This window comes from Gorilla gorilla, chromosome 4 (genome assembly GCF_029281585.2).
Source record: "Gorilla gorilla gorilla isolate KB3781 chromosome 4, NHGRI_mGorGor1-v2.1_pri, whole genome shotgun sequence".
NCBI classification, from domain to species: domain Eukaryota; kingdom Metazoa; phylum Chordata; class Mammalia; order Primates; family Hominidae; genus Gorilla; species Gorilla gorilla.
The window spans coordinates 53,691,639-53,712,212 of NC_073228.2; the positions used below are offsets into that span (position 1 = coordinate 53,691,639).

The 20,574-nt window shown below is 49.4% G+C and overlaps 1 protein-coding gene across 2 annotated transcripts in view; it reads left to right on the forward strand.

The window, feature by feature from the left end:
• The window catches only part of PIP4K2B (phosphatidylinositol-5-phosphate 4-kinase type 2 beta), a 36,375-nt gene extending 17,190 nt beyond the window's left edge, over window positions 1-19,185 (forward strand). For both annotated transcript variants that reach the window (XM_004041835.5, XM_019027034.4), the window contains exons 3-10: window positions 469-565; window positions 4,204-4,356; window positions 5,279-5,425; window positions 6,437-6,475; window positions 7,009-7,122; window positions 13,592-13,850; window positions 14,325-14,428; window positions 15,106-19,185. In XM_004041835.5, coding sequence (XP_004041883.1) covers window positions 469-565; window positions 4,204-4,356; window positions 5,279-5,425; window positions 6,437-6,475; window positions 7,009-7,122; window positions 13,592-13,850; window positions 14,325-14,428; window positions 15,106-15,186 — 994 coding nt within the window. In that variant the 3' untranslated portion in view covers window positions 15,187-19,185. The remainder of the gene's footprint in view (window positions 1-468; window positions 566-4,203; window positions 4,357-5,278; window positions 5,426-6,436; window positions 6,476-7,008; window positions 7,123-13,591; window positions 13,851-14,324; window positions 14,429-15,105) is intronic.
• The last annotated feature ends 1,389 nt before the right edge of the window (window positions 19,186-20,574 follow it).

Genomic DNA, 20,574 nt, shown 5'->3' on the forward strand with positions numbered 1-20,574 from the left:
TTTTCTTTAATGTATGTTTTAGTGAAGGGCAGCACACACGTAGAAAATCGCACAAATCCCAGCTATACTGCTGGATTACTTTTACAAAGTGAATACAAGATGTAAAGTTTTTAAACTTTTACATGCTCAGAATCACCTAGAGTGTTTGTTTTTCGACTCAACTCCAGAATTCCTAAGAGCCTAGAAACCTACATGTTAAGTATGGCAGATGTTCAGATCCAGGCAATCTGTGGACCACACTTTGAAGAGTTCTGAAGTCAGAATATAGATGAGGCTGGGTGTGGTGGCTCATGCCTGTAATCCCAGCACTTTGGGAGGCTGAGGTGGGAGGATCGCTTGAAGCCAGGAGTTCAAGACCAGTCTGGGCAACATAGCAAGACTCTGTCTCTATTACAAAAAAAAATAATAATAATAGAATTAAGATGAGCAAGGGGCAGTTCACAAAGATATGTCTCTGCTTTTCCCTAGGGAGAACCTGCCCAGCCGCTTTAAGTTTAAGGAGTATTGTCCCATGGTGTTCCGAAACCTTCGGGAGAGGTTTGGAATTGATGATCAGGATTACCAGGTATGGAGGCTCCTGGCAACATCAGTGGATTAGGGAATGGAATGGGGTCAGGAAGCCACAGGACAGGTAGAGAATCAAAACGTGTTGGCTGTTTTTGTGCTGTGTCTCCCTGTCATGCCTTGCTCCAGCCCAGGCGGTCTCTCCCCCAGCACTGGGTGCCCCTTGCAGGACGAGGGCCTTAGAAATGCTTCTGAGGATGCTGCACACACTCAGGTTCCTCTCCCTCAGAGGGAGTGCAGCAGGAGGGAGAGGGGTCTGCGGAAGCACCTTTATTTTAGTCTGACATTCCCAGTCTAGGCTGAAGAACCCTTCTCATTCGTAGTTTGACTTCAAAGAGAACTGGGTGGGGCATGGTGGCTTATGCCTGTAATCCCAGCACTTTGGGAGGCCAAGGCAGGTAGGTCACCTGAGGTCAGGAGTTCGAGACCAGCCTGGCCAACATGGTGAAATCCTGTCTCTACTAAAAAATACAAAATTAGATGGGCATGGTGATGTGCACCTATAGTCCCAGCTACTCTGGAGGCTGAGGCAGGAGAATCGCTTGAACCTGGGAGGCGGAGGTTGCAGCGAGCTGAGATCATGCCATTGCACTCCAGCCTGGGCGACAAGAGTGAAATTCAGTCTCAAAAAAAAAAAAGAGAGAGAGAATTGTTGTTAGCGGAGATGAGGCCTCTTAAAGCAGATGAAATAGATTAGAAAAGGAAGACTTCAAGGGTAGTGTAACCTCTTGCCAGGTATGAGTGTCACCTCCTAAACTTGTGCCCTATCCTGGTGGTGGGAGTGGGGAGTTGGTCTGCCAGGGCAACTGCCCCCTTCAAGGGGTGACAGTGTTGTAGAGGCCATTGGCCTGTTGGGAGGAATCAATCCCAGTGTCAGGGACATTAGAATCTGACTCAGTCCATGGTTTCTGTCACTTCTCCTCTTAGCACATCTCCTTGGATCTTCTTCCTTGGCAGACAGCCTTGTGGTGAAGGTGGGCGAATTTTCCACTTCACCTTTACAGCTGTAAGAAATATAGCTGACTTTTTTTTTTTTTTTTTTTTTTTTGAGATGGAGTTTCACTCCTGTCGTCCAGGCTGGAATGCAATGGCGCGATCTCGGCTCACTACAACCTCTGCCTCCCAGGTTCAAGTGATTCTCCTGCCTCAGCCTCCCGAGTAGCTGGGATTACAGGCGCCCACCACCACACCCGGCTAATTTTTTGCATTTCTTTTTTTTTAGTAGAGACAGGGTTTCACTATGTTGGCCACGCTGGTCTCCAACTCCTGACCTTGTGATCTGTCTGCCTTGGCCTCCCAAAGTGCTGGGATTACAGGCGTGAGCCACAGCACCTGGCCTGAAATATAGCTGACTTTCATTCATCTGTGGAGAAAACTTTTCCCCATAGCACAGTGAAACCTAGTGTATAGCACAGTGAAACCTAGAATGGATGCCCAAATCTTTTCTAACACTGTAGTTCCTCCCACTCCACCCCTTTGATAGAGTAGTTCACAGCAGCAGAATGGGCCTTGGGTTAGAGTCTCCTCCCCTCTCTCCTCCTCTCTGGAGGGCTTGCATGCAAAGAAAAGTATCTTGAAGAAGAGGGTGAGGGTTTGTGAGAGGAGGAGGACACGCCTTGGGCTTGAATGCCCAGGAGCGCCTACACCTAAGAGGTACTGGGAGGTTCCTCCAGCCCGCTGTTAGGATTGACCCCTGAACTCAATCATGACTTGACTGGGGCTGGAGGTTTTCTGGAAACTTCTTGCCACTGTTGCAACCCCAAGTTGCTCAGACAGATTCCCTCCATTGTTCCTTGGTGAGGGGTTCCAAGTGAGGGATTCCTTTCCCTCCCCTGGGCTGTCTAACCACATCCTCTCAGTGTCTGCATTTTGCCCCTAATAGCCTTGTGGGCGCATGCCCGTGCTCAAGACTGAAATGAGGGCAGGGAGGATGGTGCTCAGGGAGGGGACCCTATATTCTTGGACTACCAGCCACTTAGAGAGTCAGGGGATGCTGCCTCTACCTCCCAACTAGGCTTGCAGCCTGTAAGTCTTATGGTAGAAAGGCCAGGCTGGGAGGAAGAGGCGCTCAGTCACAGAGTCTACTCAACCTTTCTGTAACGGGAACACCCTGTTTTTTGGGGTGCTACTTTAGCACCTTTGCTGAGGAACTCCCAGAGCTGCTTACCACCTCTGACTTTAGTTTTCCCCATGAAGGTGGTCCTCACTTCTCCACCAGGGTTTTCTGAGGAGGTATTAGGGGAAAGTAAAGAGTAGGATCCTGATCAGCCGGGCATGGTGGTGCATGCCTATAGTCCCAGCTGCTCAGGAGGCCGAGGCGAGAGCATCCCTTGAGCCCAGGAGTTCAAGGCTGCAGTGAGCTATGATCGCGCCACTACACTCTAGTTTGGGTGACAGCAAAACAACATCTTTAAAAGAAAAAAAAAAGGCTGGGCACAGTAGCTCACACCTGTAATCCTAGCACTTTGGGAGGCTGAGGCAGGAGGATTGCTTGATCTCAGGAGTTCTAGACCAGCCTGGGAAACATGGCAAAACTCCATCTCTACAAAAGCTACAAAAATAAGCCAGGCATGTTGGTGCACACCTGTAGTCCCAGCTACTTGGTAGGCTGAGGCGGGAGGATCACTTGAGCCCAGGAGGTAGAGGCTGCAGTGAGCTGAGATCTCACCACTGTACTCCAGCTTGGGTGACAGAGTGAGACCCTATCTCTTCAAAAATAATAACAGGATCCTCATTAAGAGATGGGGAAACATCTTGGAGAAGAGACATTTCTGTGACATGATCCCCATGTATGTTTTCTTGGGAACAGGGACACTTGGGATCTCCCCTCACCCTTGCTTCCCAAAGGTCCCTTGGCATCTTCTTGGTGAACATATCCCTTTGGTTGACTCACGCCTTCCCACACCCTCCCTCTTAAGGCTTCTACTGCTCTCTGATCCTAATGGGAGTAGGACCTTGAGGAGGAGCAGGGATACAGCCAGGAAAGCTCCCCAAAACTGCCTCCCAGCCTTGCATAGACAAGCAGGAGGTTGAGGCAAGGGGAAAGGTGTCAGGCTCAGAGATGAGGATCAGCTTCCTGCTTTGGGGAAAGTTTTTCAGCATTAGGGTAGATCCAGAGACAAGAGACGAATGGGCATTGCTTCTTTGTGCTAGACCCCTTGAAGACAGTATTTTCTAAGCTTCATCTTTGCTACGCCCAAGAGACTGGGAGAATCAGCTCAGTCTGCATCTTTGTGTTCCTGATGAGGAAATGCAGGGGTAGAGAAGTTAAATGGCTCACCCAAGGTCATAGTGCGTGTGAGAGTCCAGATTAGACTCAGCCCCCTCCATCAGAGGCAGAATTTTAGTTGGTAGGATAGCTATCTGGGATCAGGATGGAAACTTTCACAGTCAGTCCTCTTCCCATCCTAGACTGGGATGAAGGGCAGGTGGTAAGGAACAATTCTTGTCACTTTGGAGGAAGACTTAGGGAGGGATGTGAACACCCTGTGAGAAAAGGGGAGGGTAAACTCCCATCTGGGAGTCCCTCTATCTCAGTGTTGTTGGCTTTCAAGCAGTCCAGCCCCTGAGGGAAGACTCAGCGAAAGTCAGAATTCTGTTCCCCTGCCAAGCCCAGCCTTCTTTTGTCTCGATTATCAGAATTCAGTAACGCGCAGCGCCCCCATCAACAGTGACAGCCAGGGCCGGTGTGGCACGCGTTTCCTCACCACCTACGACCGGCGCTTTGTCATCAAGACTGTGTCCAGCGAGGACGTGGCGGAGATGCACAACATCTTAAAGAAATACCACCAGGTATGGTGAGTCCCAAGCCTGGGCTGCAGAGGATGGGTTGGAAGAGGGAGAAGAGAGCCGTGGGGGAGCTTCTTAGGGAGGGGTTGGTCCTCTCTGGTAATGGCAGCTGCTTCTGATCACCAAGCAGTGGGACTCTCCTGCAACCGTATTTCTGTGAACTGAAATGCCTACTTTAAAAAAGAAAAAAGGAGCCATGAAGGCTCATCGCTGACTGAGTCCCAGTTGGAAAGTGTTCACGCACTGGCATCCGCCCCGTTTCTTCTGAAAGAGGCCCCCTCAGCTCGGCAGGCTTGTTTCTTTTCCCGTCCCATCTCTCCACTCATCTGGAACCTGTCCATGAGGAAGGCAGGGAGCCCCGTGGCACCATCTGTGTGTCTGTCCTCAGCCTACTTGGGTCTTCATTTCTGGGGCACCTGAGAAGGGCCGAAGGGAGCTTCTGGTCTTCCAGGAGTTATGGCAGAAACCCTGGGGCATGGCATGGATAAGAGCTTTGGATATGGAGCTGTTGTCTTCTCCCAGATGGCTGGATCCCTGGCCTGCCTCTGCATCCTGTCTCTTCCCTGCGGCATTCCCATATCAGGCTGGCAGAAGAGATGCAAGGTGTGGATCAGGGATTTTCCTGTGGTAGAATCCTATTTTAAACAAAATCTTAGGTGAGATACTAATAATATGAACCCACAGGGGCTCTGAGCCACCTGCTCAGCTTGCCTCTCCCTCTGCCATGCCAACAGGAGGCTGGAGGTGGCTGTTGCCCATTTTAAGCCTGAGAAACCCCTATTACTTCATAGAACCCAGCTGGAGAACTACTGGTCTAGAGGTTAGAATCCCAGGGAGCCAGGGAGCATTTTAGTCTGGGGTGAGCCCCATCCATCCCTGGCACTGCCTATTCCTTAGTCCTCTCTCTTCTTCCTTTCCATTCTAGTTTATAGTGGAGTGTCATGGCAACACGCTTTTGCCACAGTTCCTGGGCATGTACCGCCTGACCGTGGATGGTGTGGAAACCTACATGGTGGTTACCAGGAACGTGTTCAGCCATCGGCTCACTGTGCATCGCAAGTATGACCTCAAGGTAAAGGGCTCTGTGTTTGCTGGAGCTGTGCCTCCCCTCTATCTGAGCCCCGAAGGGGCCACTACTCCAACTTCCATGTAATTGGGAAGCTGGAGCCTATGTGTTGGCATGGACAGGGAACTCTGGAGTGGATATGCCTGATTCTTGTGGACCAAAGTCAGTTTGAAGTCCAGGTGACAGTAACAGGAGATTATTTAAGCCCTAAATGTGCCATATTTATGCAGCAGTTGATGTTCCTGTCTGTGGAATGTGCACAGCGAGGGAGGCCGTGCTGACACACGCACTTTAGCATCCATCAGGCCCCCATGGACTGCCAGCACAAGTGCATCTCTAGACTCTGAGAAGGACACACTTGTGGCTGTGAACTAGGGTGCTCCGTGTTCTTGAACCTGGCTTCTGACTTCTGTCACCTTATGCCGCCATCCCTTCCCTCTGTGCTGCAACTGGGCTGGTTTCCTCTGCGTTCCTGCAGTGCCTGTGCTCCTCTTCCCAGGATTTCACATCTGCTGTCTGGAATAGTCTCCTTCTCTCTCTCCACCCCCTCCTTCCCCCACCTAATTGCTTCCTCCTTACCCTTCTGAGCTCAGCCCAAATACTACTTCCAGGAAGTAGGTAGGCCCTGGCCACTGTCCCTCCCCAGGCCGGGCCCGTGTGGTATGTGCTTTCAGAGTGTCCTGTCTCCTCCCTGTACCACTGAGCACCGTGGTAGTGAATGAACTAATGACTTGTGGAACCACTGCTGAATATCTGTCTCCCCTGTTAGAAGGAAAGTAGCTCAAGGGCAGGGACTGAGCTTCTCCAGTGCAGTCCTGTTTGCTGAGCACCTAAAAAGTGTCTTGCACATAGAGCTCTATAAGTGGGCTTGACACAGTAAATGAACAAGGTTTTGCCTCCTGGCCCCTCTAGGACTCTAACAAGCCTACTTGAGTTCACCTGCTGGCTCTCCCATGTTTGCTCATGCAGTCGACTTTGCCTCAGCTTGACTTCCCCTGATGGCTTTTATCCTTTCAGGGTTCTACGGTTGCCAGAGAAGCGAGCGACAAGGAGAAGGTATGCTGGCGCTGAGCAGGAATGGAAGGGTCGCTTGGAGTCAGAAACAACTCCTGTCGGCCATCCTGTCCCTCGCCCACCCCAGCCCCTAGCCCAGCTCCCAGACATGCCATCTGTCAACATGAAATGCCGTGTGTCATGAATCACCTGCCTGTCCTTGTGCTAGGCCTAGACCTTGGTCTCTGGTCTTTTACCTCTGCCCTCACTACATTCTTCATTGTCCTGCTGGGATGGCAGACATTTCTATCTCATAGTCCAGCCTGAGTCAGTCAGTGGCTGCCTGAGCCCTGAGCTGGTCCAGGCTCAACAGGAAAGAATCCTTTAGTCATTCTTCATCTTTCATGTATTTGCCCTCCCTGCCCACCCAAAGCCTGGGACTAGAGGCTCCTGCACTGTTGATTTAGCAGGTTGAGGGTCGGTACACTGACAACCCCTCCTTCCCCTTTCTGTATAGTTGCTCCCAGCAGAACAGTTGAGTGTCCCTGGGGTGAATTAATCAGGCTTACCCAGCCTAACTGCTGTTGCTCTCCTAGGCCAAGGACTTGCCAACATTCAAAGACAATGACTTCCTCAATGAAGGGCAGAAGCTGCATGTGGGAGAGGAGAGTAAAAAGAACTTCCTGGAGAAACTGAAGCGGGACGTTGAGGTACTTACTAACCTTCATTTTCACCTGCAAGGCTTCTTCTGTACCTAGAGTAGGCGCCTCTTAAACCTTAAGAAGAATGGAATTCAGTACTTTCCAGGAGTATGGACAAAAGGGTGGTGATTTGAGCCGCGTGGGCACTTATGGGCACCTAAAGCAAGTGCAAATGATCATTCCACCTGACGGAGCATAGTTGGCACCAGTAGGACCTTTGTAATTTAGTTTAGAATGCTTTTCCCTTTTCACTAATTCATTCCAACACCTTTTTCAAACTCCCTTCTGCTGTTGTCCCTACAATGGAGAGGGCATCTGGCCATCAGAGCTGTAGGAACCCAGCTATTAAGGTCCTGTAACCCCAACATTTTGGGAGGCTGAGGTGGGAGGATCGCTTGAGCTCAGCAGTTCAATACCAGCCTAGGCAACATAGCAAGACCTCATCTCTACTAAAAATTTAAAAATTTAGCCAGGCGTAGGGGCACACACCTGTAGTCCCAGCTACTTGGGAGGCTGAGGCGAAAGGATTGTTTGAGCCCGGGAGATGAGGCTGCAGTGAGCTGTGGTCTCACCACTACACTCCAGCCTGGGCAACAGAGCGAGACATTGTCTCAAAACAAAAACCAAAAAAGTTGGCTAAGCATGGTGGCTTACTCTTGTAATCCCAGCACCTTGGAAGGTTGAGGCAGGAGGATCACTGGAGCCTAGCAGATCAAGGCAACATGAGCTGTGATCGTGCCACTGTGCTCCAGCCTGGGTGACAGAGCAAGACCCTGTCTCAAAAAGCAAAAATCCACCAATCAGGTTCTTCTCTGGCTCTGGCTCTGATTCTCCACTTACCTAGCAAACTTCTGTTTGTAATCTGGGAAGGACAGGTGCTAAATAGTGAAAATGTTATCTGGACCACTTGATAACTCAGCATCTCCTTCTCTTTTAATAAATTGAGAGGCTGCTCGTTAAAACCAAATCCTACAAACAAACTTGGGGAAAAAAATTTTTTTTTAATTGTGGTAAAATACATATAATAATAGGTGTTTTTTTTGTTTTGTTTTGTTTTGTTTTGTTTTGTTTTGTTTTTTTGGGAGATTCTCGTTCTGTCCCCAGGCTGGAGTGCAGTGCAGTGGCACGATCTCGGCTCACTGCAACCTCCACCTCCTGGGTTCAAGTGATTCTCCTACCTCAGCCTCCCAAGTAGCTGGGACTATAGGCACGCACCTTAACCATTTTGATATATAGTTGAGTGGCATTAAGTATATTCACATTGTTATGCAACCAGCACTACCATTCATCTCTGAACTTTTATCTTTCCCAGCTGAAACTCTATACCCATTAAATACTAATTCCCAATTCCCCCTCCCTAACCCCTGGCAATCAGTATTCGATTTTCTGCCCCTATGAAGTTGACTACTCTAGGAACTTCACATAAGAGGAAGCAAACAGCCAAGCGAGGTGGCTCATGCCTGTAATCCCAGCACTTTGGGAGGCTGAGGTGGGCGGATCTTCTGAGGTCAGGAGTTTGAGACCAGCCTGACCAACATGGAGAAACCCGGTCTCTACTGAAAATACAAAAGTAGCCGGGCATGGTGGTGCACGCCTGTAATCCCAGCTACTTGGGAGGCTGAGGCAAGAGAATCACTTGAACCCAGGAGGCGGAGGTTGCGGTGACCCTCCAGCTTGGGCAACATATTATGAACGAAACTCCATCTCAAAAAATAAAAAAAAAAAGGAAGCAAACAGCAGTTGTCCTTTTGTGACTCTCTTATTTTGCTTAGCATAATGTCTTCAGGGTTCATCCATACTGTATCATGTGTCAGAATTTTTTTCTTTTTATTATTTATTTATTTGTTTTGAGACAGAGTCTCGCTCTGTTGCCAGGCTGGAGTGCAGTGGTGCGATCTCGGCTCACTGCAACCTCCGCCTCCCGGATTCAAGCGATTCTCCTGCTTCAGCCTCCCAAGTAGCTAGGACTACAGGCGTGTGCTGCCATGCCCAGCTAATTTTTGTATTTTTTTAGTGGAGACGGGGTTTCACCATGTTGACCAGGATGGTTTCGATCTCCTGACCTCGTGATCTGCCTGCCTCGGCCTCCCAGAGTGCTGGGATTACAGGCGTGAGCCACCACACCTGGCCAGAATTTCTTTCTTTTTAAAGCTGAATAAGGCTGAGCATGGTGGCTCACACCTGTAATCCCAGCAACTCAGGAGGCTGAGGCAGAAGGACTGCTTGAGGCCAGAAGTTGGAGACCTGGGCAATTTACTGAGATCCTGTCTCTACAAAAAATTAAAAACTAGCTGGGTGTGGTGACATGTGCCTGTAGTCCTAGCTATTCAGGAGGCTGGGTGGGAGGATCCCTTGTGCCTAGGAGTTCACGGTTGTGGTGAGCTATGATCATGCCACTGTGCATCAGCCTGAACTAGAGGGTAAGACCCCATCCCTTTAAAAAAAAAAAACAAAACAAAAGCTAGGCGCGGTGGCTCACGCTTGTAATCCCAGCAGTTTGGGAGGCCGAGGCAGGCAGATCACGAGGTCAGGAGATCGAGACCATCCTGGCTAACACGGTGAAACCCCGTCTCTACTAAAAATACAAAAACAAAATTAGCCAGGTGTGGTGGTGGGCACCTGTATTCCCAGCTACTCGGGAGGCTGAGGCAGGAGAATGGCATGGACCCGGGAGACGGAGCTTGCAGGGAGCCGAGATCGTGCCACTGCACTCCAGCCTGGGCGACAGAACGAGACCTCATCTCAAAACACACACACACACACACACACACACACACACACACACACACACACAAACTGATTAATATTCCATTGTATGGATGTATTACATTTTGTTTATTCATCAGTTAATGGACACTTGTTATATCAGTTGGGGTTCTCCAGAGAAACAAAACCTATAGGATGTTTTGTAAATCTCTTTATACCAAGATATTTATTTTTTATTTTATTTATTTATTTTTTTTGAGACGGAGTCTTGCTCTGTCACCCAGGCTGGAGTACAGTGGCGCGATCTTGGCTCACTGCAAGCTCCGCCTCCCGGGTTCACGCCATTCTCCTGCCTCAGCCTCCCGAGTAGCTGGGACTACAGGTGCCCACCACCATGCCCAGCTAGTTTTTTTTGTATTTTTGGTAGAGATGGGGTTTCACCATGTTAGCCAGGATGGTCTTGATCTCCTGACCTCGTGATCTGCCTGCCTCGGCCTCCCAAAGTGCTGGGATTACAGGTGTGAGCCACCATGCCCGGCCCTAAGAGGTTTATTTTAAGGAATTGGTTCATGGGATTATGGATACCAATGAGATCTGCAGTCAGCAAGCCAGAGGCCCAGGAGAACTGGTGGTGTGGTTTTATTCTACAGGCCATCAGGCCGCCAGGCAGAAGGAGTTCCCTCTTCCTCACCGGAGGGTCACCCTTTTTCTTCTCTTCAGGCCTTCTGCTGATTGGATGATGCCCATCCACACTGGGGAGGGCCATCTGCTTTACTCAGTCCACCAGTTCAATGCTCGTTTCACCCAGAAACCCTCACAGACACACCCAGAATAATGCTTGACCAAGTGTCTGGGCACTCAGGCCCAGTCCAGCTGGCATATACAATTAGCCATCACACTTAGGTTGCTTTCACCTTGTAACTGTTGGGAATAATGCTACTGTGAACATGGGTGTCATAAACTTCGTTTTGCTAGGAAGCGTTTCCTTAGTCATCCCCAACTATGTTCTTTCCTTATTCTGCCTTTCATCATCTGACATTATTTGTCCTGAGTCTTTGTCCTTTGTCCTTCTCCCTTTTCTACCCTCTCCCCCTACTGTGGTTCTGAGAAGAATTTAATGCAGTTTACTCAGTGCATTTGTTTTCAATGCATGTTGCTTTATAAATGTTCTCAGGTGGGTGGAGGGCATGGTGCATGGACCTTCTTTTTCCTGGGACCCTAGCCCCTTCTCTCTGGGCCTTGAGAAGGCTTTGTCTGGAAGTGCTCAGAGTGGCATCCCTCCCCGCCTTCCTCTTCCAAGGAGATCCTGCTGGGCTCCCATCTTTAGGGCTCCTTGTCCTTAGTTGTGTTCTGGGCTTGTGCATAGAGCTGCTCTGCTTCCATGATGATTCTCCTCCTAGTTCTCTGTTAGGACCTAACATGGTGGTCAGTCTAACAGTCTCCTAGTGACCACTGTATGATGGTGACTGCACTCTTGCCTCATTATTAGCTAAACTGGAATGCTAGCTGGCCATTTCCATCCTGTATCATTCCATACTTTGTCTTGAAATCCTAGATAAAAGACTTGAACCACCACCCTGGTCACAGCACCCATTATACAGATGAGAAAACTAAGGCTTGGCAAGGGGAGTCACATGATGCTAGGGGAGGACTTTCCCCCAGCACCACACAGACTCTTTTGACCTTCAGGGAATGGGTTGAGAATATTGGTTGGTTCTGGCTGCCATTCTTGTATGGTTTTGTGTTCCCTTTTCCTTTTTTTTCTCTTTTTACCTGGGCTGATAAGTCGATGACATAGTTTTTTCAGACTTTGTCTCTGAGGCCAGTTCGAAGTATATTTTACCTTGCAACCCAATGGATACACACAACTGAAACACTGTCTACCCTTATTTTCTGTCATGTATTCTGATATTTTCTATTCTATTTTATTATACAGTAGTCCCCCCTTATCAGCAGGGGACATGTTCCAAGATCCCCAGTGGACGCCTGAAGCCACAGATAGTACTGAACCCTATATATACTATGCATGAATTTTTTTTCCTTCTTCACAATTTCACGGATAGAAGATTTGTTCTTACAGGAGATCTTAGCAACCTCAGCATGCAATTTATTTTCTTTTTAAGTCAAGAGCTTTCACCTTTTCACTTAAAGCTGGCCAGGTGCAGTGGCTCACACCTGTAATCCCAGCACTTTTGGGAGGCTGAGGCAGGTGGATCACTTGAGGTCAGGAGCTCGAGACCAGCCTGGCCAACATGATGAAACTGTCTCTACTAAAAATACGAAAATTAGCTGAGTGTGGTGGTGCATGCCTGAAGTCCCAGCTACTTGGGAGGCTGAGACAGGAGAATCACTTGAACCTGGGAGGTGGAGGTTGCAGTGAGCCGAGATTGCACCGGTGCACTCTAGCCTGGTGACAGAGCAAGACTCTGTCTCAAAAAAAGAAAGCACTTTATGGCTTCTCTTTGGCATATCTGAATTGCCAACATCACTACTCTTGCTCTGTGGAGTCATAATGAAGTCAAATATGGGTTACTTGAATACAAGCACTGTGATACAACTATAGTGAACTGATAACCAAGACAGCTACTGACAGCTACTGAAAGACTAATGGGACGTTAGTGCGTACAGTGTGGATATACTGGACAAAGGGATAATCTGCATCCTGGGCAGCACTGAATGGGACATAGCAAGATTTTATCATGCTACTCGGAATGGTACACTATTTAAAAACTTATGAATTATTTCTGGAATTTTCCATTTAATATTTTTGGACTGTAGTTGACCACAGGTAACTGAAACCATTGTGGATAAGGGTGGACTACTGCATTTAATTTAAAGAAATCCTAGTTCCAGCCCACTACATTGGGTTTAGGACTCATAATGGGTTGAAATTTTGATCTGAAATATATTGTTGTGTCGTATCCATCGCTCCATCCTCTTCCATAGTATATCATTTCATTATTTCTTTCCTCAAACTTGGCCATGGCCTCTTTTTTTAAAACAAAAGACAGGGTCTCACTCTGTTCCCCAGGCTTGAGTGCAATAGTGCCGTCATAGCTTACTGCAGCCTGAAATTCCTGGGCTCACGCGATCCTCCCACTTGAGCCTCCCAAGTAGGTAGGACTACAGGTGTGCACTGCCACGCCTAGCCAATTTTTAAATTTTTTTGTAGAGATGGGGTCTCATCACATTGCTGAGGCTGGTCTCAAACTCCTGGCCTCAAGTGATCCTCCTTAATTGGCCTCCCAAAGTTCTGGGATTACAGGCATGAGCCACCGTGCCCAGCCACCATGGCCTCTCTTGATCCCAAACCGTCATGGGCTGTTCCCTCTTCCTGCAGTGCTCGTTCTATCTTTAACCTGCAGTACTTGCCCCACTGACTCCTCTTCATCTTTCAGCCTTGGCCTCAACTCCTTTCTTCAGGGAGGGTCTTGCTCACCCCTCACTGTAAACTCCCACAGCTCCTTGCTTTTCTTTTTTTTTTTTTTTTTTTTTTGAGACCATCTCCCTCTGTTACCCAGCTAGAGTGCAGTGGTGTGATCACAGCTCACTGCAGCCTCGAACTCCTGCCTTTCCCCTGCTGAATGACTGTCTTCCCCATTAGACTTAGAGAGCTCGCGAGGGCGGGTGCTCTGATGCCTTACTCTGTTGAATTTCAAAACTGTTTGTAGAATTGAGTTGAAAGGAATGCCTTTCCCCCCTTTCTGGATGTCACTGGGATGTCCTGTGTAACCTCTTCTTCCTTCCATCTTTCCATCCTTGGCCTTCCTAGTTCTTGGCACAGCTGAAGATCATGGACTACAGCCTGCTGGTGGGCATCCACGACGTGGACCGGGCAGAGCAGGAGGAGATGGAGGTGGAGGAGCGGGCAGAGGACGAGGAGTGTGAGAATGATGGGGTGGGCGGCAACCTACTCTGCTCCTATGGCACACCTCCGGACAGCCCTGGCAACCTCCTCAGCTTTCCTCGGTTCTTTGGTCCTGGGGAATTCGACCCCTCTGTTGATGTCTATGCCATGAAAAGCCATGAAAGTAAGTCAGAGCCTGCGCCTGCTCTGCACAGCCCTGCCCTCATCCTACCCCCTTAGCTCACTGTTTAGATCCTTCTAGGGGCATCTGGACCTCCACCTCATTCATTGCTGCCTTTGACCTCTTTCTGCCTCCAGATTCCCATCCAGGGTCACCACCTGAACTTGGGGCTCCTTCTCTGCCAGGCTTTCCTATACTTCCCTGCTTGTCCTGGCTGACTGAAGAGTGGTTCTGCTCTGGTTCATGAGATGAACCAAACTTTATTCATACTGTCCTGTCAGCCCCACAGAGTGACTGTGAAGATCCAATAAGATAAGAGCTATGACAGCTGGAAAGGACTCCGCTGGTCCTTTTCTCAGCCCCAACATGATAAGGATGGAGCTGAGCCTTGTGTCTGGGGGTTGTAGCAGTGCCCAGCTGCTGTCTGCCCTTCTCCTGCCCCGTCTTCCTTCTTCCCTGCTCTCCTTGTCCCTCCAGGTTCCCCCAAGAAGGAGGTGTATTTCATGGCCATCATCGATATCCTCACGCCATACGATACGAAGAAGAAAGCTGCACATGCTGCCAAAACGGTGAAACACGGGGTGAGTCCTCTCCATCTTCATCCAGGGCCCAGCTGCGTCGGTGCGTCTGTGCTTACCCTCAGACCCCAGGGAGGGCAGTCTCAGGCCTCCTGCTCCAAGGAACACACTCCTGTCTCCTTCTTTCCAGGAGAGCAGACTGGAAGAGCAGACTGGAAGAGCAGCCTGCCTGCCTTGCCATGTTCCCTGCCTTCACCCACCTGCTCCCTGCCTGGGTGGGCCCAATTTGTTTATCCCCCAGTTCTCCAGCCCTCGGGGCCAAGCCCGCCAGTGTCTTTCCCCAGGGCCTGCTGGGCCTGTTGTGCATCTTGTTGAAGGGCGAGTAATAGCTTTGTTTCCATGCCCATACTGCTCCCCACAGGCCTGTTTCCCTGTGGGCCTGAAGCCCTGTTCTCCATGTAGTGGCCCCCACAGAGATCCAGAGCCGCTTTGCCACCTCCCCACTGCCTTTCTTCTACTTCGGTGCAGGCCTGGGGTTATAAATCACAGGAGTGGGGCCAGGACAGTTCAGGACTTGTATGCCACTTCCTGAGGTGGTCTGCTCAGTCTTGGTGGGGTTGGGGGTGGTATTCAGCTCTGATACTGAGTAAGAGGCTTCTGAATACCCTGGCTCCTCCCAGGTACAGCCTCCTGATTGGGGCACAGGAACTCAACCTGAATCAGCCTCTTGTGTATTACAGGCAGGGGCCGAGATCTCGACTGTGAACCCTGAGCAGTACTCCAAACGCTTCAACGAGTTTATGTCCAACATCCTGACGTAGTTCTCTTCTACCTTCAGCCAGAGCCAGAGAGCTGGATATGGGGTCGGGGATCGGGAGTTAGGGAGAAGGGTGTATTTGGGCTAGATGGGAGGGTGGGAGCAGAGTCGGGTTTGGGAGGGCTTTAGCAATGAGACTGCAGCCTGTGACACCGAAAGAGACTTTAGCTGAAGAGGAGGGGGATGTGCTGTGTGTGCACCTGCTCACAGGATGTAACCCCACCTTCTGCTTACCCTTGATTTTTTCTCCCCATTTGACACCCAGGTTAAAAAGGGGTTCCCTTTTTGGTACCTTGTAACCTTTTAAGATACCTTGGGGCTAGAGATGACGTCGTGGGTTTATTTGGGTTTTGTTTCTGAAATTTCATTGCTCCAGGTTTGCTATTTATAATCATATTTCATCAGCCTACCCACCCTCCCCATCTTTGCCGAGCTCTCAGTTCCCTTCAATTAAAGAGATACCCAGTAGACCCAGCACAAGGGTCCTTCCAGAACCAAGTGCTATGGATGCCAGATTGGAGAGGTCAGACACCTCGCCCTGCTGCATTTGCTCTTGTCTGGATTAACTTTGTAATTTATGGAGTATTGTGCACAACTTCCTCCACCTTTCCCTTGGATTCAAGTGAAAACTGTTGCATTATTCCTCCATCCTGTCTGGAATACACCAGGTCAACACCAGAGATCTCAGATCAGAATCAGAAATCTCAGAGGGGAATAAGTTCATCCTCATGGGATGGTGAGGGGCAGGAAAGCGGCTGGGCTCTCGGACACCTGGTTCTCAGAGAACCCTGTGATGATCACCCAAGCCCCAGGCTCTCTTAGCCCCTGGAGTTCAGAAGTCCTCTCTATAAAGCCTGCCTCCCACTAGGTCAAGAGGAACTACAGTACTTTTGGATTTTTCAGGACCCTCATGTTTAAATGGTTATTTCCCTTTGGGAAAACCTCAGAAACTGATGTATCAAATGAGGCCCTGTGCCCTCGATCTATTTCCTTCTTCCTTCTGACCTCCTCCCAGGCACTCTTACTTCTAGCTGAACTCTTAGCTCTGGGCAGATCTCCAAGCGCCTGGAGTGCTTTTTAGCAGAGACACCTCCTTAAGCTCCGGGATGACCTTGTAAGAGATCTGTCTCCCTGTGCCTGGAGAGTTACAGCCAGCAAGGTGCCCCCATCTTAGAGTGTGGTGTCCAAACGTGAGGTGGCTTCCTAGTTACATGAGGATGTGATCCAGGAAATCCAGTTTGGAGGCTTGATGTGGGTTTTGACCTGGCCCCAGCCTTGGGGCTGTTTTTCCTTGTTGCCCCGCTCTAGACTTTTAGCAGATCTGCAGCCCACAGGCTTTTTTGGAAGGAGTGGCTTCCTGCAGGTGTTCCACCTGCCTTCGGAGCCTGCCACCCAGGCCCTCAGAACTGAGCCACAGGCTGCTCTGGCCAGGAGAGAAACAGCTCTGTTGTTCTGCATTGGGGGAGGTACATTCCTGCATCTTCTCACCCCCTCAACCAGGAACTGGGGATTTGGGATGAGATATGGTCAAACTTGTAGATAACCCCAAAGATGTGAAGATCGCTTGTGAAACCATTTTGAATGAATAGATTGGTTTCCTGTGGCTCCCTCCAAACCTGGCCAAGCCCAGCTTCCGAAGCAGGAACCAGCACTGTCTCTGTGCCTGACTCACAGCATATAGGTCAGGAAAGAATGGAGACGGCATTCTTGGACTTCACTGGGGCTGCTGGATTGGATGGGAAACTTCTGGAAGAGGCAGATGGGGGTCAAACCACTGCCTTGGCCCCAGGAAGGGGCCATAGGTAGGTCTGAACAACTGCCACAAGACCACTACATGACTTAGGGAACTTGAAACCAACTGGCTCATGGAGAAAACAAATTTGACTTGGGAAAGGGATTATGTAGGAATAATGTTTGGACTTGATTTCCCCACGTCATAATGAAGAATGGAAGTTTGGATCTGCTCCTCGTCAGGCGCAGCATCTCTGAAGCTTGGAAAGCTGTCTTCCAGCAGCCTCCGTGGCCTTGGGCTCCTACCGGCTTCTCTGCATTTGGTCTGCTGATCATGTTGCCATAATGTGTATGGAAAGTGTAACACATTCTTACTGGTTAAAGACGACTACCAGGTATCTAACTTGTTTAACATTGAGTTTGTGTGTGTGTGTGTGTATGTTTGTGTGTTTTGTATATTGTTTACATTTTGAGAGGTAGCATTCTGTTTCAAATGCTTTTTGTTTTTCTGACAGTATTGTTGACTGGGTCACAACATTTTGAGCCGTGGTTTGGTGGATTTTCAATTTTTTTTTTTAAAGGTCATTCGCTGTGCTATCTTCAAAACCTTGAGTTTGGCCCCCAATTTTTGGCATCCAAATGTTTAAAAGCTATTTATCTTGGTTTATACAAGTTTCCTTTCTCTTCTTTTTGTCATGGTATTCTATTTGGTCTGCAGTTTGAATGTAGAGAAAGTGGACTGATCCCCCAAGCGTTGTCTGCCCCCACTCTTTCCTCCTTGGGTCCCGCCATTCTTTTACTGGGCAGTCCAGGGCATCGGAGGGGAAGTGACTGCCCTCAGCCTCACTCCCTGGGGCCATGAAGAAAAGCTAAACAGTCTCATGGCATCTCAGAATAATGTTGGGTCTCCCAAGAAGAAAGGTGTAAGAATAAGGACATGGCTGATTAGGCAAGGCCAGGATAGGGCTAAGGCCAGGATTCCTGGCTGGCATCCAGTCACCCCTTCTCCCATCCTTCCCCCTCTTCTTCCACAAGTCTGCAGCCGAGACACTGTAGTCTCCCAGCCACAGTGATGAGTGCCCTGGAGACTCCACTGACCTCTAGATGAAGGCCCCTGGCCCTGGTTCCTGTTAATTAACCTCTGGGTCTTTGAGTCCCGCAGCACAAACTCCTTTCCTGTACCCTGCGGCTTGAGGTCACAGGGCATGCTGGGAAGCCACAGCTGAGGGGCGCAGACTGAAGCAGTGCTCCACCTCTCCTTCTTTCTCTAGCTCAGGGGTTGCTGGTCTGTGGCAGGCGCCACGAGTGGCCCCTGTGGCTGTTCTCAGTGGCAGTCTCCTAAGTTCCCACCACAGGCAGCTCTTTATCCCCTCTCCCTACTTCACTCTTTCTCTTGCCTGTGCTTTTGGCCTCAAACAGGCCTGCTGGTAGCGCTCAGGGCGTGAGGCTACACTCCTGCCCTGCCTTTCCTGTCTTCATGGTCTGCCAGGGCATACCTTGGGGAGGTGGACCAAAGACCCAGGACTTTTCGCAGTAGCCAGTCCTACCCGCCAGTTGTCTTTTTACCAATTCAGGGTGGGAGAGAAAACTGCAGCACCCCAGCATGTGAGTTACTCAGGTGTTGGGGGCTAGAAGGGACAGTGCGTTTAAACAACACTCAGAGCTCTGGCCTTAAACCTGTGGCCCCCCAAGTCTAGGAGCCTCATCTCTTTCTGGCAGTCATGCGGGCAGGAGGTCCTGAAAGGGAAAACCCATTCAGACAACTGTTCCCCAATCTACCAGCCATCTGCAGGGGGCAGTGACGTGGCCCTCTCCCTCCTCTAGAATGTGCCATTTATGAAGAGTGCCCCATGGGGAAAAGGAGACTCAGCTGTCCCTTGGCAGCTTGTACCAGTATCCCAGGGCAGAAGTTTCCACAGGAGCCTCTTGCCCTTGCGCAGAGCCACTGTGTGAGGCGGTGGGAGCCAACACCCTTGGGGGAGGGGGCAGTACTGCTCGGCACACCCCAGCATCAGGTCAGATCATTGAAAAAATATGAATGAAGTTCATATCCACCTTTTGGGGAAGCAGGACAAACCACCACCCTACCAAGTGTGTGACTTCTCCATATCCCACTGCAGTTTCCATTTTTTAAATAGGAATTTTCAATCCCCTGTGCTTGTCTAACGTCTGCTTTAAAAAGTTTGAGACCCTGTTACTGTTTGAAAATGCATGCATGTTACGATGAATCTCCAACCTGAGGAAAAAAATAAAACTCAAAAAGCTTTGTGTACATCTGTTATGTGTGAGTCCTTGGGAAATGAACCTTTTTTTTTCTTCCCAGAATTAAAAAGTTTTGGTCCTAGCTTTAGAGGCAGCTTCGGCTAAATCAATGTATGGCTTGAGTTTGGAGAAAGAATATGGTCAATGACATCCCGCTTTCAGATGCAATTAATAAACAGTGGTTAAAAGCACAGCACCACTGGCTGGGTTTGGTGGCTCACGCCCAGTACTTGGGGAGGCCAAGGCAGGAGGATCACTTGAGCCCAGAAGTTCAGTACCGGTCTGGGTAACATAGTGAGACCCCCGTCTCTACAAAACAAGAATTAGCTGGATGTGATGGCACATGTCTGTAGTCCCAGCTACTCAGGAGGCTGAGGCAGGAGGATCACTTGAGCTTGGGAGGTTGAGGCTGCAGTTAGCCATGATTGCACCACAGCACTCCAGCCCTAGCAACAATGAGACTCTTAAGGAAAAAACAAACAAAACACCACAGCACCAGAGCCAATCTGCCTGTTAGCTGTTACTACCATGCACATGGAAGAATGGACAACCGCCCCCCCCCCTCCAGCTGTGTAGAACGAACTCTGGCTAGGAGCCACTCACCTGACATAACTTTGAACATGTCACCTCTGTGCACCTCATCTACTGCATCTGGGCATTTAGCTTAAAACCCAGTAGTTCTCAAAGTGTGGTCTTGGACCAGGAGTGTCATTAGCACCTGGGAGTCAGAAATATAAATTCTCAGGTTCCAACCCAGATCTACTGAATCAAACTTTTAATGAGCCCTCCAGGTGATTGTGATGGGGGCTAACGTTTGGGAACCACTCTGCTATGCAGACTTTCTACTTGCTTATTAGGCCATCTATGTACTGCAGATTGCAAGCTGGAATCACTTGGGGAATTCTGGAAAAGACAGGTACCCAGGCCCCTAAAAGGCCAATTGGAATCTCAAGGGGTGGGATCAAGGTATGTGTTTTAGGAATTCCACAGGTGACTAATGAGCTGGCCAGGTTAAGAAACACTAATCTAGACTACTTATGGGTACTTGGCCAAATTTCTACCTGAAGCAATAAAAGATGTAAGGGTTTTCCCGTAGAGTTTGATTGAAAAGGATTCTAAGCTCTGGCATCAATGGAACATGAGTTTATGTCCTGGCTTTATCACTTATTAAAGTAGACTTGGGTAAGTTATTTAACTGTCCTTCTTCTCCAAACAAGGATAATCTCAACTACCTTGAGTCATTATGATGAATAAATTCTAGATCGTGTAAAGCACTTGTGTGGGGCCTAGCACACAGGGAGCATGCAGCAAGTGACGTGGATTGTCCCCACTGGCACGCACTGATGGAGTAGAGCACGAGCCAGAAAGCAAGCCGAGGGCCAGGCCACACTCACTTGAG